The following is a 22,991-nucleotide window of genomic DNA, read 5'->3' as shown; positions in this document are numbered from 1 at the left end:
TGGATGGAGGGATGGATGGATGGATGGATGGATGGATGGATGGATGGATGGATGGATGGATGGATGGTTGGAGGGATGGAAAGACAGATATATGTATGAACAGATGGATGAATCCCATAGATATTACCCAATTACACGTTGTCTTCATATGAATTTGGCAGCCCCACAGTAGAGAGCTGTAGGGGAACCTACTAGGGACGGTCACTGCAGCATCCCGTTCTTATCATTTCTCTTTTTAATTATTATTACTAATTAAGACAAACCTTCAGGCTCTTTGTCACCCGGAGGACCCCAACCGGAGGACTCCCAACATTATGGCAGTTTGTTTATTGAACTTTTTCCCCTTTCCATTGAGTTCAGAAGAACCTCGTCCTATTCCTGCCTCCTATTCGTCCTGATCTGATGCTGTCGCCAAGGAATCCTCTGCTGTGTGCACTTAGTGCGTGAGGGTAGAAAGAATCAGCATGACAATAAAGAAGAAGAAATAATGATAATAATAATAAAGAAATAGGAAAGAGAAATGAAAGAAATAAATTAAAAGGAGAAAATGGGAAAATGGGAAATTAAAAGAAAAATGGTGGTTAAATGGGGAAGAGAAAAAATAAGAAGAAAAATTGGAAAAAAAAATAGGGGGAAAAGGGAAAAAACAGGAAAGAAAACAGGAAAAGGGGAAATAAAATGAAATAATGAGAAACTGGAGAAATGAAGAAAAAAGGAAGTAAAAAGAAAAAAAACACGCAGTGGTCGGTTGGGTTTTTATTGTTATTATTGGTTGGAGTTTTTGCCTTTTTTGTGTGTGGGGTCGTTTTGGTGAGTTTTATTTCTGTATTTATTTATTCATTTCTCAGATGAGGAAAGCACAAAAGGGATGGGATGGGGGGGGAACGAAAAAGGGGGGAAAACGGGGAAGTTTTTATTCTTTCTCGTCTTTGAAGAGCGGAAAAGAACGTCGGAGCTGAGCGGGTCGCTCGTGGCATATCTGAACCTGAGAGAAGAAAAGCCACTTTTGTGCCCCCAATGAACCAAAATCCCCCCCCCCCCCCTTTTTTTTCCCCCAGTCCCTCTAATGGACCAAAATCCCTCTTTTCCAGCTCTTCCAACGGAGCTCACGGATTGAAATCCCTTTTATTTTGGCACTCCTAATGGATCCAAATGCTTTTCATTCAGCCCTTCCAATGGTGCTAATGGCGCAGAATCCCCCTTTTTCCCCCTCCCAGCCCCTCTAATGGACCAGAATCCCTTTTATTTGCCCTTCCTCAGCCCGGCACAGAGCACAAAGAACCCCTCTCTGGTGTTGGGGTTGAGCAGCAGCTCCGTCCCGCTCCCACCAACGCTGTTTTAACCCCAAAACCTCACATTTGCTATTTCACCCCACAAAACAGTGTCCTTCCCTGGGCATTTCTCAGCGGTCGGACTTGGGGTGCTCAAATTAAACCGGTGTTATTAATTGCCGGCACCTGAGAGCGGGTGTTGCCCCCATCCATCGCATCCAGGCCGGAGTGGTGGGGAGGTGGAAAAAGCAGGAACCCATCCCTTTTTGGGGGGAGAAAACACAGAGATCGGAACCCCCCTTTGCTACCGCCGAATGTTGCTTTTATTTCCCTCCTCATTTCCAAAATTCGGCCCCTTAAAATCTCTTTATGGAACGGGCCGGCAGTTCTGCAACCCCAAAACCAACGACGTTTCTCAAAGTGGATTTTATTTTCCCCTTTTCTTCCCTCTCCGCTTATTGCAAGCATGTTTTTTTCCTGGCGGACTCCCAATGCATCCCAGGTTTCCCATAGGAAGGTCCCCTGCTCTGCTCGCTGCTTTCACCCTCAATGTGAATTTGGGGCATCTTTTGTGCCTATGCTTCATTTGTATTAATTGGATACACTCAAAACCTGGAGGGCACAGCTCGATTCAGTTCAGTTTTACCTTTGGAAGTGAAATTCCGCCTTGTTTTGTTTTGGGAAATGTGGATAAATAAGGGAAAGAGCTCTCCGAGCCCTTCCAAAAAGCTCCGGGGGATGGAACAGTTCGGGGTTGATTTGGACATCAATGGGCTTAGAAGTGGATGTTGTTGGGTATTTTTGGGGGAGGGTTCAAGAAGAGAAATGGACCCGAGCACTCAAGAGGGTCTGGATGAAATCTATGGAGGGAAATAATAATAATAAATAAAAATAGAGGAAGGAAGGAAAGGTTTCTTACATTGACCTGGTGTGGGGCGTCCTTCGAAACGCATCTGGAGTTCATTCGGTACCGAAGCGGGATGGAAGGGGGGGGCAAAGAACCCTGGATCGCTGCATCCCACAGTCGGAAGGTGAATCCGCGCTCGGAGAGCTCACAAATAAAGGAATAAAATGACATTCGGGGGGGCCCCGAAAGAACCCAACAAAACCCATAAAGTCCTCCAAGCACAAAGAGTTGTAAACCACCCGACGGTCCCCTTGGCCGTCTTCCACTTTCACCCCCCACCCCCCAGCCGAGAATATGAAGGCAGAGATGATGGGAAGCGATAATGGCCCTCCGGTTTGTTGACACCAACAGCACCAAATGGCCCTTTTCTTTTGTCGGGGCTTCAGGGAGCTCCTGTCTTAACTTGGAATTGAACTTGGACTTCCGACCAGACAGGGGCCCTAAATTGGGCCCGATATTTTATTTGTCTGTCTCCGAATCGCTGAGTCGAGCATGGAAATAATCACAATAATTAAGGATGGGGAATTGCTGGGACATTCCGCAGGGGCTGTAACAATAAAGAAAAGAAAAAATCCGTCTCTTTTGCCTTAAAATGCGGCGTGGCCGCAGGACGGACTGGGAGAGATTTTCTCTTTGCCTCCTCCGCCTCTCGGCATCGGAGTTTTGGGGGAAAGAGGGAGGAAATAGAGACAAAATACGGCCTTAAAACCATAGGGTGGGAGGCTTGTTCCCCCATATCCATCTCTGGTGCCGCCCCGGGGAGAAACGGGCACCGAAGCATCAAAAAGGGGAAGGAAAGGGAAGAAAATGAGGAAGGGAAAACAAAATGGAGAGGAAAAGGGAAAGAAATACGGAAGGGGAGGGAATAAATGAGGGAGGAAAAAAAAAAAAAGAAAAAAAAAAGGAAAATAATGGGGAAAAGAAGCAAAAATTACGGGAAAAAAAGGCTGAAAATGAGGGTTGAGATGCGCTGCAGGAACAAATGGATCGGGGAGAGCAGCCGATGGGATCGGGTCGGGTTTGGTTCACCCCGATATCTCCACTTTGGGGGGCGGAGGTTGGGGGCACAGACCCCATATTTGTGTCTGGGTGCATCTCTCCTCCTCTCCCCTCCCTATAGAAGTATTTGCATTGAGTGTGAGGTGGGCTGGGGGCTGCTTTCCCTTCTTATTTTCTATTAAGTGAGGTGAAATCCACCGGACCAATGCGAACCTCATGCAGAACTCACTCTTTTCCCTTCTCTGGGGAGTATATATATTTATATAAAGGGATATTTATTTTCCGACGAGGAGGAGAACGCACTTAATCTCATTTTCATGCGCTATTTAGGGCGCTGGTTTTGAAGTCATGTGCGTCGGCCGCTGACGCTGCCCTACAGCTCCGGCCCTGTTGGGGCTAACGGGGAATGAGCCGAATTGGGTAAGGAGGATGGAGGGGGGAGGGGGGATGGTTGGCAAAATAAACGTATAAATAAGGGTTTTTTCTTGACCCAAATTCGCTCAAAGCCTGGGAAAGCTCTTCTCTACTGAACACGAGGATCCGAGCGGCGGTTTTTGCCTTAAATTGATGCCCCGATGGGAAAACAGCGGCCGGTCTCATGAGTTTCTCACGGAGATGGCTCTGATTTCCCCGAGGGTTCCAAAGCCCGAAACCTTCTTTGCGATTTTCTCCCAATTCACAGCAGGGATTTCCCTTCCCAATGGGGATGAGGGTTTTTAGGAGGTTTCGGAGGCTTTGGAGCCGCTTTTGCACCCATAACCCCCCCACCCCCATTACTGGCCATTTCCTTTGTACGGGGCACGGCTGGGGAGGCACCAGAAATACGCGTTTCCTACAGAAAATAGCTAAAAAATCGGGGGGTTGGGGGGGAAATTTCAGACATTCGGAGCAGAGAAAGGGGAACAAAGAAAGAAAAGGGGGAAAGAAAAATCCCCGCTTGCCATAGAAGTGAATTGTGTCCATCTCTCCCCAACCACAATATAGGATTCGTGGTGTTTCTTCATTCCCATCCGGACCATATATATATATATATTTGCACATATGTATGTGTGTGTGTGTGTATATATATATATATAATGCGTTTGTTTTCTTTCCTCCGGGGTGTGTGGGTAATAAAACGGGGTTTAATAACACGAATCTGCAGTTGGTGGCTTTTATTTCAACGGAGGAATCCAACCCGGAGCTGTGTTGGATGCGTTTGGGCACATCGGGGAATGGTTACCTACGTGTTTTTGGGGCAGAAATCCGCCTTTTGGGGAGTTTCATTGGAATATCCATCCATCACATCGGCTCTTAACGGCGGGGCTATACCCACAAACTCGCGTTCTCTGGCTTCGATCGCAAGTTCACCTGTAACGTTGTGCTCGGCCCTGAATTTAGGTGGTTTTTTGCTTTTAAAGGGGGGGTGACAACGAAGATAAGGGGGAATTTAACGGCTCGGGGGGAGAAAAGCGCCTGAAAACCCAACAGAGGAGACGACCTGCAGTTCGCAAAGCGCAGCAACGCGGGGATGGGGCGGACCCGGGGCTGAATCTCTTTCCTTCTTTCCAGATTGGGAATAAAAAGGAAGGAATGAACGCAATGAATGAACGATGAACGCCGCGATTCTCCAGAGCTTTTCCTTCCTTCGGCCCCAACACGACGCTGCTTTAAAAGGGGACGGGGGCGAACGGACCCGGCTTTGCCTTCATCACATAGAGGGGAAATTCAGCCCTTTTTTCTTCTCTTTTTTGCTTCTGGGAAGCAGAGACGGAACCGCTCCCCTCGGAAATATCCTCGGCAAACATCGCTCGGAGTGCGAAGCCGCACTCAGGGCGAGAAGGAGGAATAGCAAAGTCAATACGGTTTAATAACATCCTATTTCCCCCCCCCCTATTTCCCTAATTAAGAAGAAAAAAAAAAGAAAAGAACCACTTTTGGCATCTGCTAAAACGCACCGTCAGAGGAATGTGATCAATTCCAGCCCATCTTACAGGGAAATAAAGAGACAAACGCCGTCAACCAACCCCAACCCTCGGTCGATTCTCACATCTGCTCTGATTTCCCCCGTTTCCAATCTCTCCTTCCCCTCTTCCCGTTCTGTATTAACGGGTTCTGCTCAGCGCTGGCATCACAACTTGGGGTCCAAGAAGAGCCGGGAGAGCACCGAAATGAACGGGAAAAGGTGAAGGGGGAAAAAAAAATAGAAGCTTGAAATTATTATTATTATTATTATTATTATTATTATTATTATTATTATTATTATTATTATTATTGTTGTTGTTGTTGTTGTTGTTGTTGTTGTTGTTATTATTGTTATTATTATTATTATTTCTACTAAAAACCCGAATTTCGGCTTCAGCTCTGTTCTCCCTCCTCCTTCTGCTTTCGCTCCCCATAACCACACGAGATTATTCACCTCCGTTACCCGTTACCTCCGGCAAAACCTTTATTCCCTTCGTGTTTTCACCCCTCCTTTGCCACTCGCGACGCCACGGAAGGACTCGATTCACCCCATCCTTTAAAGCCATCCGGACCGAACCTCCCCTTCCCGAAGCTGAGGGAGGGTCGGGTTGAGGTTGGGTTCATTCCTTGCTCTGTTGAAGGCTCCGACCGCGGCCGCGCTGCTCCTCTCATTGAGCTCATCGTAAATCTTTACATTTTGAACATTTAATCCCTTCCCCGCGCATTGCGGGTAGGACATATGCTACGAAATGTTAACTACTTCATAAAATCACCCGCTTCAAGAGGGGGGAGGGAGGGGAGAGCAAACCGCTTCTGGGTATGGGGATTTTGGGGGGAGAGGAAAGGATCGGCGCTACCCCGACGGGGCGGACGAGGGGGACGAGGCTTTAATGTAAACGTTCGTATCATTTCTGCTTCTCCCATCCGCGTTTTGTGTCTGGGACCTGGGGTGGTTCGTTGGGAATATTCCTCGGTGATTGCTGGGTGAAATTAAATGTCTTTGTGGCACCCCAAGGCTGGGTGCGCTCCCAGGGTTGGGTATTTTCGGGATGATTATGATTTCCAAAGCATCTACCCGCAGCCAACCCTCAAAGCAGCCGCTCTGAATGGCGGTGTCCTACAGCCGCTGCCCCCATCCCGGCCCCGGGACCCTCTCGGATTCCCTCACCTTGAACTTGGACTCTGAGATGCCCCAAGTCGCTCCTCGACGGCTCTAACAGATGGGGATGTAATGAGGAGCGACTCCTCGTCCTTTGATGGGGCAGGGAGCTCCCCCCCACACCTCCATGATTTGAGGGGATTTAATGGGTTTTGGGGATCTTTTCCAGCTTTTTGGGGGAGGTGAGCGAGGAGTCATCCCCAATAGCAGCAGTAGGGAGATGGGAGATTTGTGGGGGCACACAGACATAGAGGGGGTCCTGAGTGGGACAAAGGGGAGCGCACCCCAAGGGGGCCACAGGGACACGCGGGGACCACCTGAGATCCCCACGGAGTGCTCGGCTCTACCCGTGAACAACGTTAGGGGGGTTTTGGTGGGGAAAAAGGGAGGGGGGATACGGAAACACAGATCACATCTGGCTCTTATAGGTCCGAGCACCACATTCCTGTAAATACATCTCTATATTTTCCATTTTCCCACTCCTTTTCTTTCTTTTTGGAGTACTGATGACCTTCGACCCTCCTCCCTCCCTTCTTTAACCCCCCAAAGGGTTACCCGACGGCTATGACCCCCCGCTGCCCCCTCCTCCCTTTCCCCATAGTTCCCAGCCAACAACCTGCGACTTTTCTCCTTCACCCCCCCCCACCCCAGTTCCACCTCTCTCAGCCCGGAGCCGTCTCTGTTTTATGAACTGAGTCCCTTTTATATTACAAACGCTCACAAATCAGGCTGCACCAACACAACCTCCCCCCCACGCCCCCCGCCTTTTGCCCCCTCCCGTCCTTACCCACTGCGATATTTATCACCCAACCATGAAACATGAACATCTCCTTATCCCCCCCCCCCTCCCCTCCGGAGATCAAATGGGAGAATCAAATGAATTGGGATTCTGGCAGAAAAAAAAAAATAAGCTGGGAAAATGAGGATTTTGGGGCGGAGTTGCTGCTCTTTTCTTTTTCCTGGATGGAGCAGGAAGGAGGGGATGGGGGGGGAGCACCTGCAATGTAAAATAGCCAACAGGTTCCAAAGGCAGAAAAGCAAAAGGGTCGGGGGTGGGGGGAGCACACACCGCCCCCCCCCCTCCCCACGCGAGGCCAAGCGCTTTTTGTGCCCGACGGGGCGGTCTCTTCCTTTAAGGCCTACGTGGGAGGGGTGGAGATGAAGGGGGGGGGGGCAGGGGGAGCAGCACGGCGTCCAATCGTTCTCCACGTTGCACCCCCCCCCTCCCTCTCCGTCGGGGCGGCGGAGTGACGTGGGCGGTGCGGCGGGGGCACGACGGGGCGGGCACGGGGTTGAGGGGGGCGGCGGGGGGGAGCGTGGCCGCGGTGGATTTCTTAATGGAGCGACGGCGGCTCGGAGGCGGCGCATGCGCGAGCGGCTCCGATATGTTGGGGGGGTCGCGGGGCGGCGGGGTGCGGCGCGGAGCTTCCCCCGACGGCGGTGGCGGAGGCGGCGGTGGGGACGGAGGGGACGGAGACATCGCGGTATGACATGACGGCACCGCTCGGCCTCCCCCCTCGCTGGTCCGACGGCTTGACCTGCCGCTGCGAGGAACCCCCCCGGGAGAAAAACCGCATGGAAAGCTTAGGACACTGCCGGGAGGTGCTCCCACCGCCACCGGGGCTCGCCGTACCCACCGGAGCTCCGCCGGCGCCGCAGGGAGCGGCGTACGCCGAGTTGGCCGCCACGGAGCCCCCCCGGCAATGCCCGTCGGGGGCGGCTTCCAGCGCTGCGCTGGGTTATGGGTACCCCTTCGGAGGGGGTTATTATGGCTGTCGCCTGTCCCACTCGCATGGGGTCAACCTGCAGCAGAAACCCTGCGCGTATCACCCCGGAGAGAAGTACCCCGAGGCCGGGGGGCCGCTGCCCGGCGAGGAGCTGCCGTCGAGGCCGAAAGAATTCGCCTTTTATCCCGGTTTCGCCAGTTCCTACCAAGCGGTTCCCAGTTATTTGGACGTGTCGGTTGTCCCGGGGTTGGGGGCTCACCCCGAGCCTCGGCACGACGCTTTGCTTCCCATGGAAGGTTACCAGCATTGGGCTCTTTCGAATGGTTGGGACGGGCAAGTGTATTGCTCCAAAGAGCAATCGCAGTCGGCGCACCTTTGGAAATCTCCTTTTCCAGGTGAGTTACCCGGGAGCTGCGCGTGTCCCCGCGCGCGGATGAGTGTGCACGGACCTATAGAGATACATGTACGCCTCGATATGTAATTAAAGGGAAAGAAATGGCTCTGGAATGCCTCCCGTGCAAGGCAATGTGTACGAACATGCAGGGAAAAAAAAAGGTGAAGCAATCATTTCTGAATCAAAATACACGCCGTGAGCTTGCTTGGAAAGTAACTTTGCCGCTTAGCGCTTCCCTTTCTTCTTCTCTCCTCCCTCTCGTTGCCTCATCGCAACGCGGCTCCGGCTCCACTCCTCTTCATTTTCTTTAATTGCAGAAAGCTTTAAAAGGCCCCAAAAATAATAAGAATAATTCCCTTTGAAGCTTCTCAGCCGAGTGTGGAGTGTCGGAACCGGGACAGTAAATCGTATCTCAATTACACCCAATTATAAGAATAGGTGTCAAGTGACAAATGAAGGTGTTCCGAGGGGATGGGGGGGCTTTCCTGACAGCAAAGCTCCCCCACCCCAATCTGCTTCAAAGGGGGATATCTAGCAAAGCAGTCCCGGACGGGAAGGAAGGTGATGGGCTGTGCTTCCCTGCACCCCTCTGCCCCGTCTCACTATGGGGAGAAGATGGGCATAGGGGGTGAAATAGCCACATTAGGCAGGGGGGGAACCCCTTCAGCCCTATATATCTCTGATGGAGAGCAAGGATGGGTTTTGCCGGGGGTTGGGAGGGGGATTGGGGGGGCGACACGGCTTTATTTGTTTTGTGTCTTCAGGACAAAGAGGGACTGAGAGAGATGGGCTTTTCCTGGGAGATACTTTGGGGATGGGAAGGGAATGTGACGGTGTTTGGCACGGGAGAAATGCCATGTTGGGAGCTGCGTGGTGACCGTGTGGTTCTGTTGCTTTGGCTGTTTGTTGTCGGGAGGGTCAATTACAGCTGAGTTTGAGGCTCTGCTTTCCCTCTCCATCTCCCACATCCCTACAACCCCCCACCCCCCGAAAGAGATTTCTGCACCCCCAGATCCCCAGCCCCATATAGCTCATGCCCCCCCCCCCCGGTGCTGGGGGTTCCCGAATTAAGTCGCTGTCAGCCTCCAGCAGCGCTCCGTGTTCTCACCCCATGCAGACATCCTTGCAGGGGGAGGAGGAGGGAGGGGATCTCCTAGCCCAGGTCACTCTGTGTGGGCTCTGAGAAGGGTCTGGCTGTGCCCTGATCGGGGGGGACCCTTGGGGTCTGCTTTGTACCCCGGTGACATCAGGACAAGGGCAAAGATGCTGCCCGCATCCTTGCTGGATCCATTCCCGGCAGCCCCTTTGCAAAGCATGGAGCATCATTTCCCCCTCCACCACCTCCAGGGTAAAATCTCCTGGAGGGGACACTTGTAGGTGAGGTGGGGATATTCTGGTTGGTTTTGCTTCTCCAAGGGGTTCCCCTGTGCAGCTCAACTCCAGCTTTGGGGTCAGCACTGTGGGGATGCACTTATCCCTGCACTGTGTTTGTGGGTGCTCATCTGCGGGGCTCCCCCCGAAAACCTGAGGGGAGAAAAGAAAGGGAATGGAAAAGGGGATAGAAGAGAAAGAGGGGAGAAGCCCGAGACGTTATTTGCAACATCAATGCTTGGAAAGTCCCTTTGGTTGTGCTCTGGGGCTGATGTGCTGATCAGCATCGCCAAGAAAAACAGCCTTTCCCCGCGTGCGTTATTAATCTTCTATCGTTATTATTGCTGTTATTATTATTATTGCAGTCCTACCGCGGCCTTTTCTGGTTGTATTCTCGTCTCTTTTCTTCTTCTCCCCGTTCCCTCGCTCGCATTTCTCCCCGTTCTCCATCCTCCTCTCCCCCTTTTATCTCTCCCTGATGTATAGAAACCCCCATTCCACGCACCGGGACGAAGTTCCCCCCCTTCTCTCCTTTCTTTTGATCCTTTTCTCTTTATTTTTTCCCCCTTTTTCTTTCCTTTTTTCTTTGTTCTTTTTTGCAGACGTGGTCCCCCTGCAACCCGAAGTCAGCAGCTATCGGAGGGGGAGGAAAAAGAGGGTTCCCTACACCAAAATCCAGCTGAAGGAGCTGGAGAAGGAATACGCCAGCAGCAAATTCATCACCCGAGACAAGAGGAGGAAGATCTCGGCCACCACCAACCTGTCCGAGCGCCAGGTCACGATCTGGTTCCAGAACAGGAGGGTCAAAGAGAAGAAAGTGGTGAGCAAATCCAAAACAGCGCATCTCCACCCCACCTGACATCGCTGCAGGGAAGGGGGCGGTTAGAGGGGGGTGGGGGGGTGGGCATTGAGAGGCGTCAATATTTATCCGGTGGTTCGTGTGGCAACGGCAGCACCGGGACTCTGCAGATCCGAACCCATTATTTAAACATCGCCATTAAGAAATGCAAGGCTCATTCCCAGCCCTCGCCCGCTCGCTCCCCGCAGCACCGACCGCATCTTTCGATGTAATTCCTCTGCCCCACATCTGACTGTGGATCCCCCCCCACCACCACCACCCGATTCTTCGCTCTGAGAAACGCAGCGATGGGTCGGACTGTGTCTATTTCTCAAAGGGAATAAGCTAAGAGCGCAGTTCTATTAAAGGAGAGATGAGTCCCGACCGCCGCCCCGCAGCGCGGTGTGGTCCGTCCCCCCTCAATGACCGCTCGTATCTCGGGCCATTTCACCCCCCCATCCCGATGTAAATGTATGGAGAACCCATAACAAAATGCATCAGCTTCGTCTTTTCTCGGCGCTCAAGGCCGAAAATCGCAGCTCAGGCCGCTGCTGAGGGAAGAGACCCATTGCTCTGTGTCACATCTCCACCCCCAACGCTGGTTTAGGTCCTACGTGGAAGTGAGTTCTGTACAGTGCTGTTTTCTCGGTCTGTTCTCATGAGGGTTTCTGTATCTCTACCCCGAAACTGGAATTGCCTGTTCTCAGCCGCCAGGATGGGGGGGAAAAAATAATGCACAATATTATCTGTAGGGTTTATTTCTTTCCCCTCTTTTAAACCGACTGAATGTCCACAGTGTTTTTCGGATATGTAAAAGCATCGGGGTTTTTTTGTTTTGTTTTGTTTTAATTTTTATTTTATTTTTTAATGTCGTGTATATGTACAGAATATCGTGGTGTCCAAATGATGTTGTACCGACCGCGGATGACGTTTCTCCATAATAAATCTCTTTCTTTTTTGGTCGTCGTTTTGCCTCGAGGAGGGGCTCCGTACCGCTCTTTGTAGCCTTCGGCCTCTCCCATCCGCAGAGAAGGGATGGGAAATATAAAGAATATAAAGAAGGGGGGGTTGGGGTGAAGGGAGGGTGGAAATCTATCAGATTTGGGCAGAAAGGGCTTCAGGAGGGGCTCCCCTGTATCGCAATGGGGCTCCCCTGTATCGCAATGGGGCTGCGGATGTGTGACCGCTGTTTGGGTTGGGGGGGAGGAGGTAAAACTTGAGGGAATAAAGGGGCTGAGGTGGAAATGGAGCCTAGAGGCGCTTCGTTCCTTTTTTTTCTTCCCTTCTTTTTATTATTATTTACTTCTCTTTTTCCCCCCTCTTTTGTCCTCATTCCCATCCGTGACCTCACGGAGCTGCCTCTTCTCTGCTCCGATCTCGGCGTGTTCGTGAGATCCCTTTGGGCAAGAAGATCCCTTTCGTTCAACCTGTTCGACTCCGGCACCGCCCTCACCCCGCTCCGCATCCGCGGAACATCCGCGGTTCTACCGGCGCCGTGTTAGGAAATGGTTTCCGCAGCCGGATTCCAACCTCCCGTCATATCGACGAGATTTAATCACCTCGTTAAATGACCAAAAGGAGGGGAGAGGGGGTGGTGGAAAGAAATGGTTTTGAAAGGGATGTGACCTAAAACGATGTTATTGCTCTTCTATTTCTGCGAGGAGGGAGGTGGGGTGAGAAAATGTAGAAAACTAAGGGGGAAATATTTGTATATTAGTATTAAAACCTGCGTGAATGCGAGCGTGGACGCTGTAGGTGTTCGAACTTACCCACGTGAGTGTATATATATAAATATAAGTACATCTGTATGCATTTCTGTGGGGTACGTAAGCGTGAGCGCATGGGAGGGAATGGGTCTGTTCGTTTGGGTGATCCATCACCATTGGAATAACACTGTGTGTGTGCGGGGTGTGATGCTGAGTGTGAGGTCGGGTATTGAAGCCTATGTGTCTCTGTGCACTAATACACGGCATATAGGCAGCGTGCATCCCATAGGGAGGCAGAGAGGTGTGTGTATTGTGAGTGTGAGAGCTCGCATCTATTCCAGAGGTGATGTGTGTGTGTGTGTTGTGTGTGTAAATGCACGGATCCGTGTGCCGTGCGCTCCTCTGCTGTTACCTGGAGGGCTGCGTTGCTCGGCGGTGGGCAGCGGGGCGTTTTGGGATGCCGTGTGTGTACGGATGGGGGTACGCACGGTGCTATAAAGCATATAAAAGCGGACACCCGGAGAGCGTGTCTGGATGATAACAGTCGCTCCGCGGGAGCAGCGCGGTGACAAAACGTCCCACGGAGCTCCACCACCGCCCCCCCCCCTCCTTCCCCCCACTCCAAACCACAACCTGCGGTGATCGTGCATCGCGGGGTGAATGGGGATGGTACAAACGGGTCGGTTGGAGAAGCGGGGGGGAGGCTTTCCCCGGTGTTTGTTTCTCCCTAATTTCTCCTCTGAAGTGATTAAAGGAGAAAATCGGGGTTTCTTGCATTTGTTTTTGAAGGGTGAGAGCTGCGCTGGTCGGGAGGAGCGAGCAGTGATTGCGCTTTGATTCTCCTCTTATTATTAATTCTCCTCTTATTATTAGTTTAAATGCCGCTCGGGTAGGAAATGTGACAACACCCCGAGAAATGCATCGCCACTGCTGTGACAGAACGGGGTCACTTTGTGAGCTGTGCACTGTGCGTCAGAGCCGGGATGTGTGTGTTTGGGTGTGTGAAAAAGGAAGGGAGGAAAGGGAGGAAGGAAAAGAGAGACGGGGGGGGGGGGGGGGGGGGGGGCGGGGGGGGGGGGGGGGGGGGGGGGGGGGGGGGGGGGGGGGGGGGGGGGGGGGGGGGGGGGGGGGGGGGGGGGAAGGGGGGGGGGGGGGGGGGGGGGGGGGGGGGGGGGGGGGGGGGGGGGGGGGGGGGGGGGGGGGGGGGGGGGGGGGGGGGGGGGGGGGGGGGGGGGGGGGGGGGGGGGGGGGGGGGGGGGGGGGGGGGGGGGGGGGGGGGGGGGGGGGGGGGGGGAGGGGGGGGGGGTGAGAGAGAGAGGGGAAGGAAGGAAGGGGGAAGAAGGAAGGAAGGAGGAAGGAAGAGGAAGGAGGAAGGAAGGAAGGAAGAGGAGGAAGGAAGAGGAGGAAGGAAGGAAGAGGAGGAAGGAAGGAAGAGGAGGAAGGAAGAGGAGGAAGGAAGGAGGAGGAAGGAGGAAGGAAGGAAGGGAGGAAGGAAGGAAGGAAGGAAGGAAGGAAGGAAGGAAGGAAGGAAGGAAGGAAGGAAGGAAGGAAGGAAGGGAAAAAAGAGGAAAGAAAAGAAAAACACGGAGAGAAAAGAAGAAAGAACAGAAGGAAAAAAATGGAAAAGAAAAAGAGAGGAAAAAAAAGAGGAAGTTCACCCTTTTGCTGTGCGTGCAGACACCGAAATGCAGAAACGCAGCTCCAGACACGTCTGAATCCGACATCCCGAGAGCGAAGCGCTGCTCGCTGCCTCTCCTCCCTCCTTCCACCTGAATTCTGCCGGTGGTGGGAAAAGCAGAGGAGATGGAGGCGGCTGAGCACTGTTGGAGGGGGTGAGGACGGGCGGAGTAAGAAATTTTTTCCTCCAGGTTCCTCCATGGTGATTTGGGATGGAGTTTCCAATTCGGGTTCTGCTGCGGTTTCATTTGGGGGGTGGGAGTTTTAGGGGGGGATGAGTGCTTGCTGTGTACCAGCCACGTAGGGAGAATCAAAAAAGTAATAACAAACACCTGCATAACGTGAAATAAAATGAAATAAATCCTTTATTACTCTTAGGGAACGTCGAGCTGCGGGTGGGTGCTGTCTGTAGGCGGATGTCGGCCCAAGGATCTCCCCTCACTGCCCGCATCCCCTGTATATAAATACCCATTATTTAGTGCTGCTCGGCCCCTCCGAGCTCCATCCCACGGCTGAGCCGGAGCTCCGGGCGGTGTTGGGGCTCCGGAGGTGATTTCAGGCTGTGCGGACCCTGCGGGGAAATGGAGGAGCAGACCGCGGCCCCGACGTGCACATCCCATTGGGTTTCTAACAGACAGTGGGGCTGAGCTCCCCCCCATCCCAGCCCCAGTCGGGTTTGGGGTCGGGACGAGACCCGGTTGGGTCCCTCCGCTCATCCCTGCGGACACTCAGTGTGTGATTCGTCCCTTTAAAATCCGGAGCTTTGGGTGAGAAAAATGAGTTTTCCGGGTTGGTTCGAACGATGGAACACCTCGCTTCAATTCTGTGCCGATTCCTTTCCGCTGATCCCACAAACGGGTGAGTTTATCTGCTATTTTTTCATCTTTATCCAAAAGAGCAAAACGCGAACCTCAAACCAACCGATTCGGCCATTCCTCTTCCAGGAGCTCTTCAGGAGGCCTTTGCCCAAGGGAAGAACTTCAAAACAAGAGCAACCTGCATGCAGACACCTCCACAAAACCCCTAAATCCCAGAACATCTCCTTTCCTTTCAACATCCGCTGGACGCGAGCCCACAGCAAGACCAACCCAGCGGCACTTCGTGTTTTTTCTCTCCTATTTCTTCCCACTCCTCTCAGAAAGCACCACGGGAACTCTCTTGTTTCCTTTTCCCCCGCTTATTTATCCTTTTACCCCCTTCGATCTCCCCGTCTCTCGCCGGGTTTTAGGTCAGCAAGCCGTGACGTCACGCCCGTTGTAGTAGCCTTGACCGTGACTATGCGTTGTCTGACCTTGACATCACGAGCCGTGGGCAGAGCAGCGAAGGGACCCTCACCCTTGATCTTCTCGCCCCCAGACACCCCCAGGCAGCCCCGCTCCTGTTTACAGATAAACAAGGTGTTATTTGCAGTCTAGACAGACGGGCTAATGGCCAACAATAAAGCCCTGAAAAGGAAGTTTCCCAAGTTTAACCTTTTCTTTCCTTTGTACCCAGCACTTTGAATAACTTCCCAACCGCAGCCTTTATACGGTCAAATCCCGCACAAGGGATTTCCTTCTCCCTTTCTTTCTTTTCCTGCCCTTTTCCTTCTTCCTTTTAATTTTTTTGGGGGTCGTCTTAATTAATTGTTTTTCTTTAAACTCGCTGTTATATGCATTTGCACGGGTATATATACGTGTGTGTGTGTCTGTGTGTGGTTTTCTTCTCTCCAGACGCGTCTTTTAAGGGTAATTTTCCAACGCGGAAGGGAATTCTGCTCTCCCACCCCGCTCTCACGTTGAGCTCCATCCTTCCTCTCTTGCTGCTTGACTTTCTGTTTCTTTGAGAAGCTCACGCTCTTGGAGAAGACTGGATTTGATTTAGTTTGACTTGATTTTCTTCAGCCAAACAGAGACTTCTAAAGGTTTTGCCGAGGGATTCATTGCAAAGAACACGGACAGCAGACTCCGTGTGTGCTCACACCCCACAAACTCCTTCAGCGTTGGTGGTTCCTCGCTTATAAAACTCCTCCTCGGTTCGGTGCGGTACCGGGACTCCACGTTGATGGGTATTTCGGGATCACATCCAGCTCTATCTCCCATCTGTTTCACTTCGGGAAAAGCCTCGCATGGAGCTGAGCCTCTTCGCACCGCACTCGGATCGGTTTCACTGTACGCTTCCCTCCCTGCCTTCTCCCCTCCCTCTCCAAGGAACGTGAAATAAGTGAGATCCATCTTCTCGGGCTCCCCAACTGAGCTTTGCTCCGGAGTGGTGATTTCTACCCCTTTAACTGACTCGTAATTCCACTTGTCGGCATTACAGAACCTAAATCGTCACCCCGAGAGGCGGACGGAGCGAAACTTCCCCGGAGTTGAGGCTCAACCTTCAAGCAGCGTGCGTTAATCGAGCAGGAGGAGAACTTCTGCTAGCAAAACTGGGGGGGAATATAACGACCTTCAGACCGTGCACAGAGCAAAGGGGAAGCTTCGTAAAACTGCGTAAAACTGCATAAAACCTCCAGAAAACTGCTCTGTGCCCCCCCCCCAGTCCCTCCCCCCCTCCATGATTTGTGCTTTGGATGAGCTGAACCGCTTTTCTCCCGGTGCAGCTCTCGGTTTTCCACCTTCCCATTTCTCGCCCGGTTCCTGCGCATTTCATTTTACCCCCCTCTCCCCTCGAATGTCTCTATATAGATCAATAGATGGAGAGATAAAGAAGCGCTCCCGCATCGTTCTCCATCTGCGGGCGCTCATTTCCCGCATCAAAAACCGGAATCGGAGCAGCTCTCGTCTTACATCGCTACCTCAAAACAGTGCTGGGCGCTTCCCAAAGCCGCCTCTGTTTTATTCCCCGTGTCATGTACCGAGATATTTATTCCAAGCATTTCCTTTAGGAGCACGGCAGGCAATTACTTGGTCGGATCCCCCCCCCCCCTCTCCTCCGGTAGCTCCGGCCCTTTTTGGGGTGAGTTCTGCTCGGAAAAACCCAACCAAGGACGGGATTTCACAGCACAAGGAGATCTTTTAATTTGCTTATTTTCCCCCACCCTTCTTTCTTAAATTAATATCCCAGGCCGAAAGTCGCCGTATATTTACGTAGCAGACTTGTTTTTGCTCTATGAAATGCTCAAATGACATTATCTTTTCCAAGAGAGAACTGAAAGTGGGGCTGAATCCTTCCCACCCGAAGCGTCAATATTTCTCTTTGGCCATCGGGCTGACGGCATTTCCCTTGGTTTTAATTTGAACATTTCACTGATGCTTATTTTCCTTTATTATTATTATTTATTGAAGAGATTAGGTGGGAGAAGTTGGGGGGGATGCCTGCCCAGCACAGCCCTGTGCAGAGAGGAGACACAGCGAGGAAGGGAAACCGTATTTTATGCATTGATACAAAGGGGATATGTAGGTGCCAGAAGGACAGGGGAGGAAAAGACCCACGGACAGACCCCCACCCCCCGCAGTGTATATGGCACAGCAAACTCAACCCTAAACTCGGGGCTGCTGTTTCCCCCGGGCTCCTCTCGGTGCAATGAGCGATGCTCACCCGAGACAGTCATTTGCATACGATGTCGCTCCTATTTACTACACTAGACAGTGACCTTGAACTGAGCCCTTGCAATCTCCCTTTTGCAGCCTCTTCTCCCTACCCCCCTCACCCCCAACACCCCACCACCACCCACCCCGTCTTTTTTGGGGGGTTCTTTCCCTTCTCCCACGGGCACGGAGAGACCCTCGGCTTTATCCCACGAGCAATTGACGAGATTCGTGTGGGGCTGGAGAAGGTGGAAGGGATAACGGTGAGGATGGCCGGAGATAAACGTGAGGATGGCTGCAGATCTGCCTCCGCGAGGACTCCACCTGGAAGAGAGATCTGCGAAATGGGGAAAGGTTCCGAGATTTCTTTGCTGGGGTCGGGAAACTCTTTTGTTTTAGGGGGGTTATGGGGGAGGAACACCTCGGGGTGGGGGGAATAATAATAAAAAGGCTCCTCTTCGACTAACAAGGGTGGAATTCGGGATAGATGTTTGGAGCCGACGCTCGGGGTGGGTCGAGCACGGGGTGAGGCTGCTCAGTGCCATCGCCCCGAGCAGCAGCGTTCGGCTCCGGCTTTGGTGCTTCAGCGTTTGCAATGAGCTCCCCCCGAGCTGAGAAACGCTTTTGGAACGGGGAAGAAAATCCCGAATGAAAGCGGCTGTTCTGCTCAGGAGCCCCCGGGATCATTTCCAACCCCCACCACCCCCCTCACCCACCCCTCCACCCCATCCTCTTGGAGCTGCCTTGTGCAGGGGGAGCAGCGTTGAGCTCTGTTCCCACTGGGGACGAAGGCCACGGGGAGCGGGGACTTCTGAGCGCCTTTTAATGTATTTCCGAGCACGGCTGCGGCATTTCTCACCTCTGAGAAAAAAAATACAATGAAATAAAATTAAAATGAAATAATCAAAGGAAACGGGGGTTCCTTTCTCTCTTTGCTGCGGTGCCAGCGCTGCCGATGTCCCTTCCCGCAGCACTGCGATCCCTTTGCTCTCCTCCTCCCTAAACGCCGCCTCGGAGGTAACAGGGAGACGGGCATTTTATTTCGTGTTTTATGCTTACAGCACACGATATATATATATATATATAAAGAGGGGGAGAAAATGAAATGGAATGAAGAGGAGAAAGCCCCAATTAAAGCGAGAAAAGCGAAAATGGACTTCTCCAAAAGTCCTTTAGAGAACAAAGCCGCACCGCAACCCGGGCGCGTCTCGTATGGGGGAATTTTGCGAAGGAAAAGCGAGGTAAAGAAGGGTTTTGTTTAATCAGCAGCAAACAAAGCCGATTCGTACTGAGACCTACGGGGATCACGTGCTCATTTTGATATAAACTATTCCCTTCCACCGCTGCCCGGCGTTGGGAGCGAGAGAAGACACCGGTGGAGGAACTGCAGCAGCTTTGCGCTCATACCTGCGGGGAGAGAAATTCCTTGGCAAGGTTTAAAAAAGAGAAACAAAAAGCAGCAGCCCAACATCCCCTAAAACTGCTAAACTTTCATTCTAGAGAAATATAGTCGTATTTCTTCCATCGGGTGGGGAGGTACGTGTGTTATCTATGCGAGGTACGTATGGAGCGCACCCAGAGATGCGCCAGGGAGAGGTGGGAGACGCGGAGCAGAGGGGATGAGATGTCCCCGATGTGAGAGTTAAACAGAAAGCGGAGAAATGCGTTGTTTTATTGGCACCTGATTTTGTTTCTATAGGGCTGAGCTACAGCCCCAGCCTTGCGCCAGAGGGGAAAGGAGGTGCGTGTGTGTGTGTTATGGTGGAGGAATAGCGAAAATATCGGCGGGGAGGGGAGGGGGGGATGGATAAAGCTGAAGGGGGGGCCGCCCCGCTCAGCCCCCGCGGAGGGGTTTTACCTCTATTACCTCTACAGGAATATTTACGGTACTTTGCGGAGTCAACCTGGCAAGGAAGCGCCGGGGAGTTGCTTAAGGCAGGGAGGAATGCGGCGCCGTGCAGAAACGGAGCGAGCGGGGTGGGCACGGGGTTCGTAATAGAAAAGAAAGGGGAGGGGGGGGGGGGGGGGGGGGGGAATGGGAGAGGGAATCCAAAAAAGAAGGGGGATAAAACACCCCCAAAAAGCACAGAACGCCGTCGAACATCTCAGCGTTTTCCTGCCTCCGAGATTCCATACGATGCACTTCTTCCTGTATATATATATATTATTTTCCCTTCCCTCCACCGCGTTTATTTTGCACTGAAAGACGCCAATATTGATTTTCTACCCCCCCACCCCCCCCCCCGCTATTTTTATGCGGAGGCTCTTTTCATTCTGGCCTGGAGAAGGAGGAGGGTGGGAGGAAGGGAGAAGAGCTCCGTGGCGTTACGAGGGCAGAATCCAACACTATCAGGCAGCGGCCAAGCAGATCCGTGTGTGTGTGCCCCTCTATTTCCAGCGGTGGGCAACGAGGGATTGAGGTTTGTGTGTGTGGGGGATTCATTTTAATCATTCCCACGAAGGAAGGAGAAAGAAATGAGGCAAAAATGTATTTCATACGTGTGTGTGTGTGCGCCTTTCCTGCTTATGGGATATATACCGGATAAATGAAGGCTGCCGGGCAGCCCCGCTCTTCTGCCTTGCTTGAGTCGACACAGATCATTAATAAAAGCGATTGATTGTTAAAAATCTCCGAGCCTTCCTCGAGATGCTGCAGTCGGGGATGGGGCTGCGCTGCCCCAAAGCGCGGCCCGAGAGGAGGAAAACAGCCGATTATTATTGTTATTATTAATAATAATAATAATGATAATAATGATAAAGCAGAAGACTCGGAAAGGACTCAGAGAACCTCCGATCCCAGCTCCCCCCCACACACACACAGCCACACTGCACGTAAATACGAGCCTGTTGCGGGCACCGCCATCCGTCTCCTTAAAAAGCCCGTAAACTTTATATGACACAATATCTAATAGTAATTTATTGGGGGAGATACTGTAAATTCGAACTGTTTTAGTTAATAAAGGAGCTAATTAACGAGAAACCGCTTCGCTTTTGCAGCTGCCTCGAGGGCCGCCCCGAGTGCCGTTGAGGACAGGGGCGCTTTTTGGTGCGTGGGGGCGGGGGGGAGGTTGGGGGTAAAATTCGTCTTTTCTTGCTGTATTTGAGTGCCCAAAAATGACATTTTCGGGTCTCTCCCTCTCCTGAATCGCAGCGCTGGAGCTGCTGCGTCTTCTCTCTTTTTCTTATACCTTTTTTTTTTTTTCTCTAATGAAATTGTGCAGATGGGATTTCTCTTATGATTGAGTGGTGAAAGAGGGGGGCACGTGTGGAGGGGGGGGGGGCAAAAAAGGCGTAACAAAGCGGAACTTTGTTGTGTTTTGTCTCGGCTGCCAGGGGAGGGGAAGGGAGCCCCCCCCCTCCAGCCTTGCCCTCCCAGCGCAATTTGGGGCTCACGTGACCCCCCCGGACCAATAGGGCTGAGCCGTCGGTTTAACTATGTTTAATGTCAGATAGCAATAAAGTAGAAGCTTTCGGTCAGGCCCGCGGAAATGGGCGAGCACAACCTCCTTAATCCCGGCTTTGTGGGACCTCTGGTGAACATCCATACGGGAGACACCTTCTACTTCCCAAATTTCCGAACCTCCGGAGGGCAGCTGCCGGGTCTGCCGTCTTTATCGTACCCCCGACGGGACAACGTTTGCTCCTTACCCTGGGCGTCTTCGGAGCCCTGCAACGGGTACCCGCAGCCCTACCTGAGCAGCCCCGTCTCCATTAACCCTTCTTTCGGCAGAGCCTGCGATCTCGCCCGGGTGGAAGAAAGCAAATGTTACTACCGGGAGAGCTGCTCCGACACGGCCGGGTTGAAGCGGGAGGAAAGGGGCAGGGACAGTGCTTTGCTGCCCCTCGAATCCGGCCTCCCCAATGGCATGGGGGGCAATTTCAGCAAATACGATTATCCCGGAGCCGAGGCGGTGCCCCACGACCCTCCGTCGTGTCAATCTTTGGAGTCAGACTCCAGCTCGTCTTTGCTCAATGAAGGGAATAAAGGCACAGCGGGCGAAGCGGGGGGTTTGGTGTCCCCCCTCAACCAAGGCAGCACTTTAGGCACCGGTGGTAAGACCCGAGAGGGGTGTTTTTTGGTGTGGTGGGGGGGAGCCGGGAGGTGGGGGAGGTTACCGGCTTGGGGCTGCTTGGTGTTGTGATTCATGGGCTCAGCGATGGGAAGCGGAGTGCCTATATGTGTTGAGACCGCTAGGGGTAGCACCGAAATCCCGAATGTTTTATTAGGTGGTGCTTCTTTTAAAAGAAAAGGCTATAAACATGTAAATATCCCATAAAAAAAAAAAAAAAAAAAAAAGGAAAAAAAAAAAAAGGAGAGGGAGAGAGAGGGAGACGCAGGGATTGAGCATCTCTCCTCCTCGATCGACGGCGCGGACGGGTGGAAGCGCTTCTCGGGGGCATCTCAGAGGTGTGTCCGCCCGAGGGAAGCGGGGGGGAAGAGGGAAAGGGAAGGGAGGGTCGCTTGATTAAAATGGAATAAGAAAATAACGCAGCTGTCGGCTCTGCCCTTTGGGTCTCCCAACGCTCCCCACTGGCACAGGGATCGGAGCGGCTGCAGATCCCTCCTGCAAGGACCCCCTTTCCTCTTTCCCCACCCCAAGCATCGGTCCCCGGTTATGCCGCTCCCTCCTCTCCCTCCCCGAGAGGCTGAGCGTGTCCTCCCCACTTATCACCCCTGGTGGGAGCTGAGAGCATCCATCCCTGCGGCCACGGGCATGGGGACAGCGGGGAGGTGCGGGCAGCAGTCCTGGAGGGGCAGCCCCCCATTTTACCTCTTTAAATTGATGTATATTTAGAGAAAAGGGCATTTTTCCTCCAAAAAAGCTCAATTCTCCTTCTTGCTCTCCCCCCCCCCTCCCTTTGCCAGGTGCTCCTTGGTACCCGATGCACACACGGTCCCGGAAAAAACGCAAACCCTATTCCAAGCTGCAGCTGGCGGAGCTGGAGGGGGAGTTCATGGTCAATGAATTCATTACTCGCCAAAGAAGGAGGGAGCTCTCAGACCGATTAAACCTGAGCGACCAGCAGGTGAAGATCTGGTTCCAGAACCGACGCATGAAAAAGAAAAGACTCCTCCTGCGGGAGCAAGCCCTGTCTTTCTTTTAAAGTTTTAAAAGCGTCCGTATCGGGTAATAATAATTAATAATAATAATAATAATGATCCATAGACTATCTAGCTTTCACCCGAGCTCTCGGGATTTTACCTGACCAATCCTCAACCCCCCCCTACACACACCCTTCCCCTCTCAGAAATCAATGAATAAAAAGGTCCTGTTCACAAATAATCGGTTTCCCCTCAAACACGGAGCCCGACCGAAGCACCAGGACGCGCACCTCCTCCTCCTCCTCCTCCTCTTCCTCCGAGGGGACTGAGCGGCTGCGGATGGGAAGAGGCGGCCCCGACTGCTGCAGCCCCAGGCGATGCTCGGGGAGGTTTGAGGGGAGAGTTCGGCCCTCCAACAGCAGCGCAGGTAGGGGGGGGG

General features: G+C 52.6%; 2 protein-coding genes across 2 annotated transcripts; both read left to right on the top strand.

Annotated features, from left to right (window-relative positions):
• The first annotated feature begins 7,677 nt into the window (after nt 1-7,677).
• On the top strand, nt 7,678-11,568 carry HOXC13 (homeobox C13). Its single transcript, XM_015850341.2, has 2 exons — nt 7,678-8,402; nt 10,375-11,568. The coding sequence occupies exons 1-2, from the start codon at nt 7,772-7,774 to the stop codon at nt 10,629-10,631; spliced, it is 888 nt and encodes a 295-aa protein (XP_015705827.2). The 5' UTR covers nt 7,678-7,771; the 3' UTR covers nt 10,632-11,568.
• Nucleotides 11,569-20,984: 9,416 nt separating this feature from the next.
• HOXC12 (homeobox C12) lies at nt 20,985-22,614 on the top strand. Its single transcript, XM_015850354.1, has 2 exons — nt 20,985-21,561; nt 22,376-22,614. Exons 1-2 carry the CDS (start codon nt 20,997-20,999, stop codon nt 22,612-22,614), a joined length of 804 nt encoding a protein of 267 aa, XP_015705840.1. The 5' UTR covers nt 20,985-20,996.
• The last annotated feature ends 377 nt before the right edge of the window (nt 22,615-22,991 follow it).

This window comes from Coturnix japonica, unplaced genomic scaffold, assembly GCF_001577835.2.
Source record: "Coturnix japonica isolate 7356 unplaced genomic scaffold, Coturnix japonica 2.1 chrUnrandom339, whole genome shotgun sequence".
Classification (NCBI taxonomy): domain Eukaryota; kingdom Metazoa; phylum Chordata; class Aves; order Galliformes; family Phasianidae; genus Coturnix; species Coturnix japonica.
The sequence above is the reverse complement of the archived record's forward strand: the minus strand, read 5'-3'. Positions and strand labels throughout refer to the sequence as shown.

Excerpts from the sequence above, each read along its gene's own strand:
- HOXC13 (XM_015850341.2), top strand. The coding sequence starts at position 7,772 with ATGACGGCACCGCTCGGCCTCCCCCCTCGCTGGTCCGACGGCTTGACC. Across the intron at positions 8,403-10,374 it reads TTGGAAATCTCCTTTTCCAG|ACGTGGTCCCCCTGCAACCC; the intron begins GTGAGTTACCCG and ends TCTTTTTTGCAG.
- HOXC12 (XM_015850354.1), top strand. The coding sequence starts at position 20,997 with ATGGGCGAGCACAACCTCCTTAATCCCGGCTTTGTGGGACCTCTGGTG. Across the intron at positions 21,562-22,375 it reads CAGCACTTTAGGCACCGGTG|GTGCTCCTTGGTACCCGATG; the intron begins GTAAGACCCGAG and ends TCCCTTTGCCAG.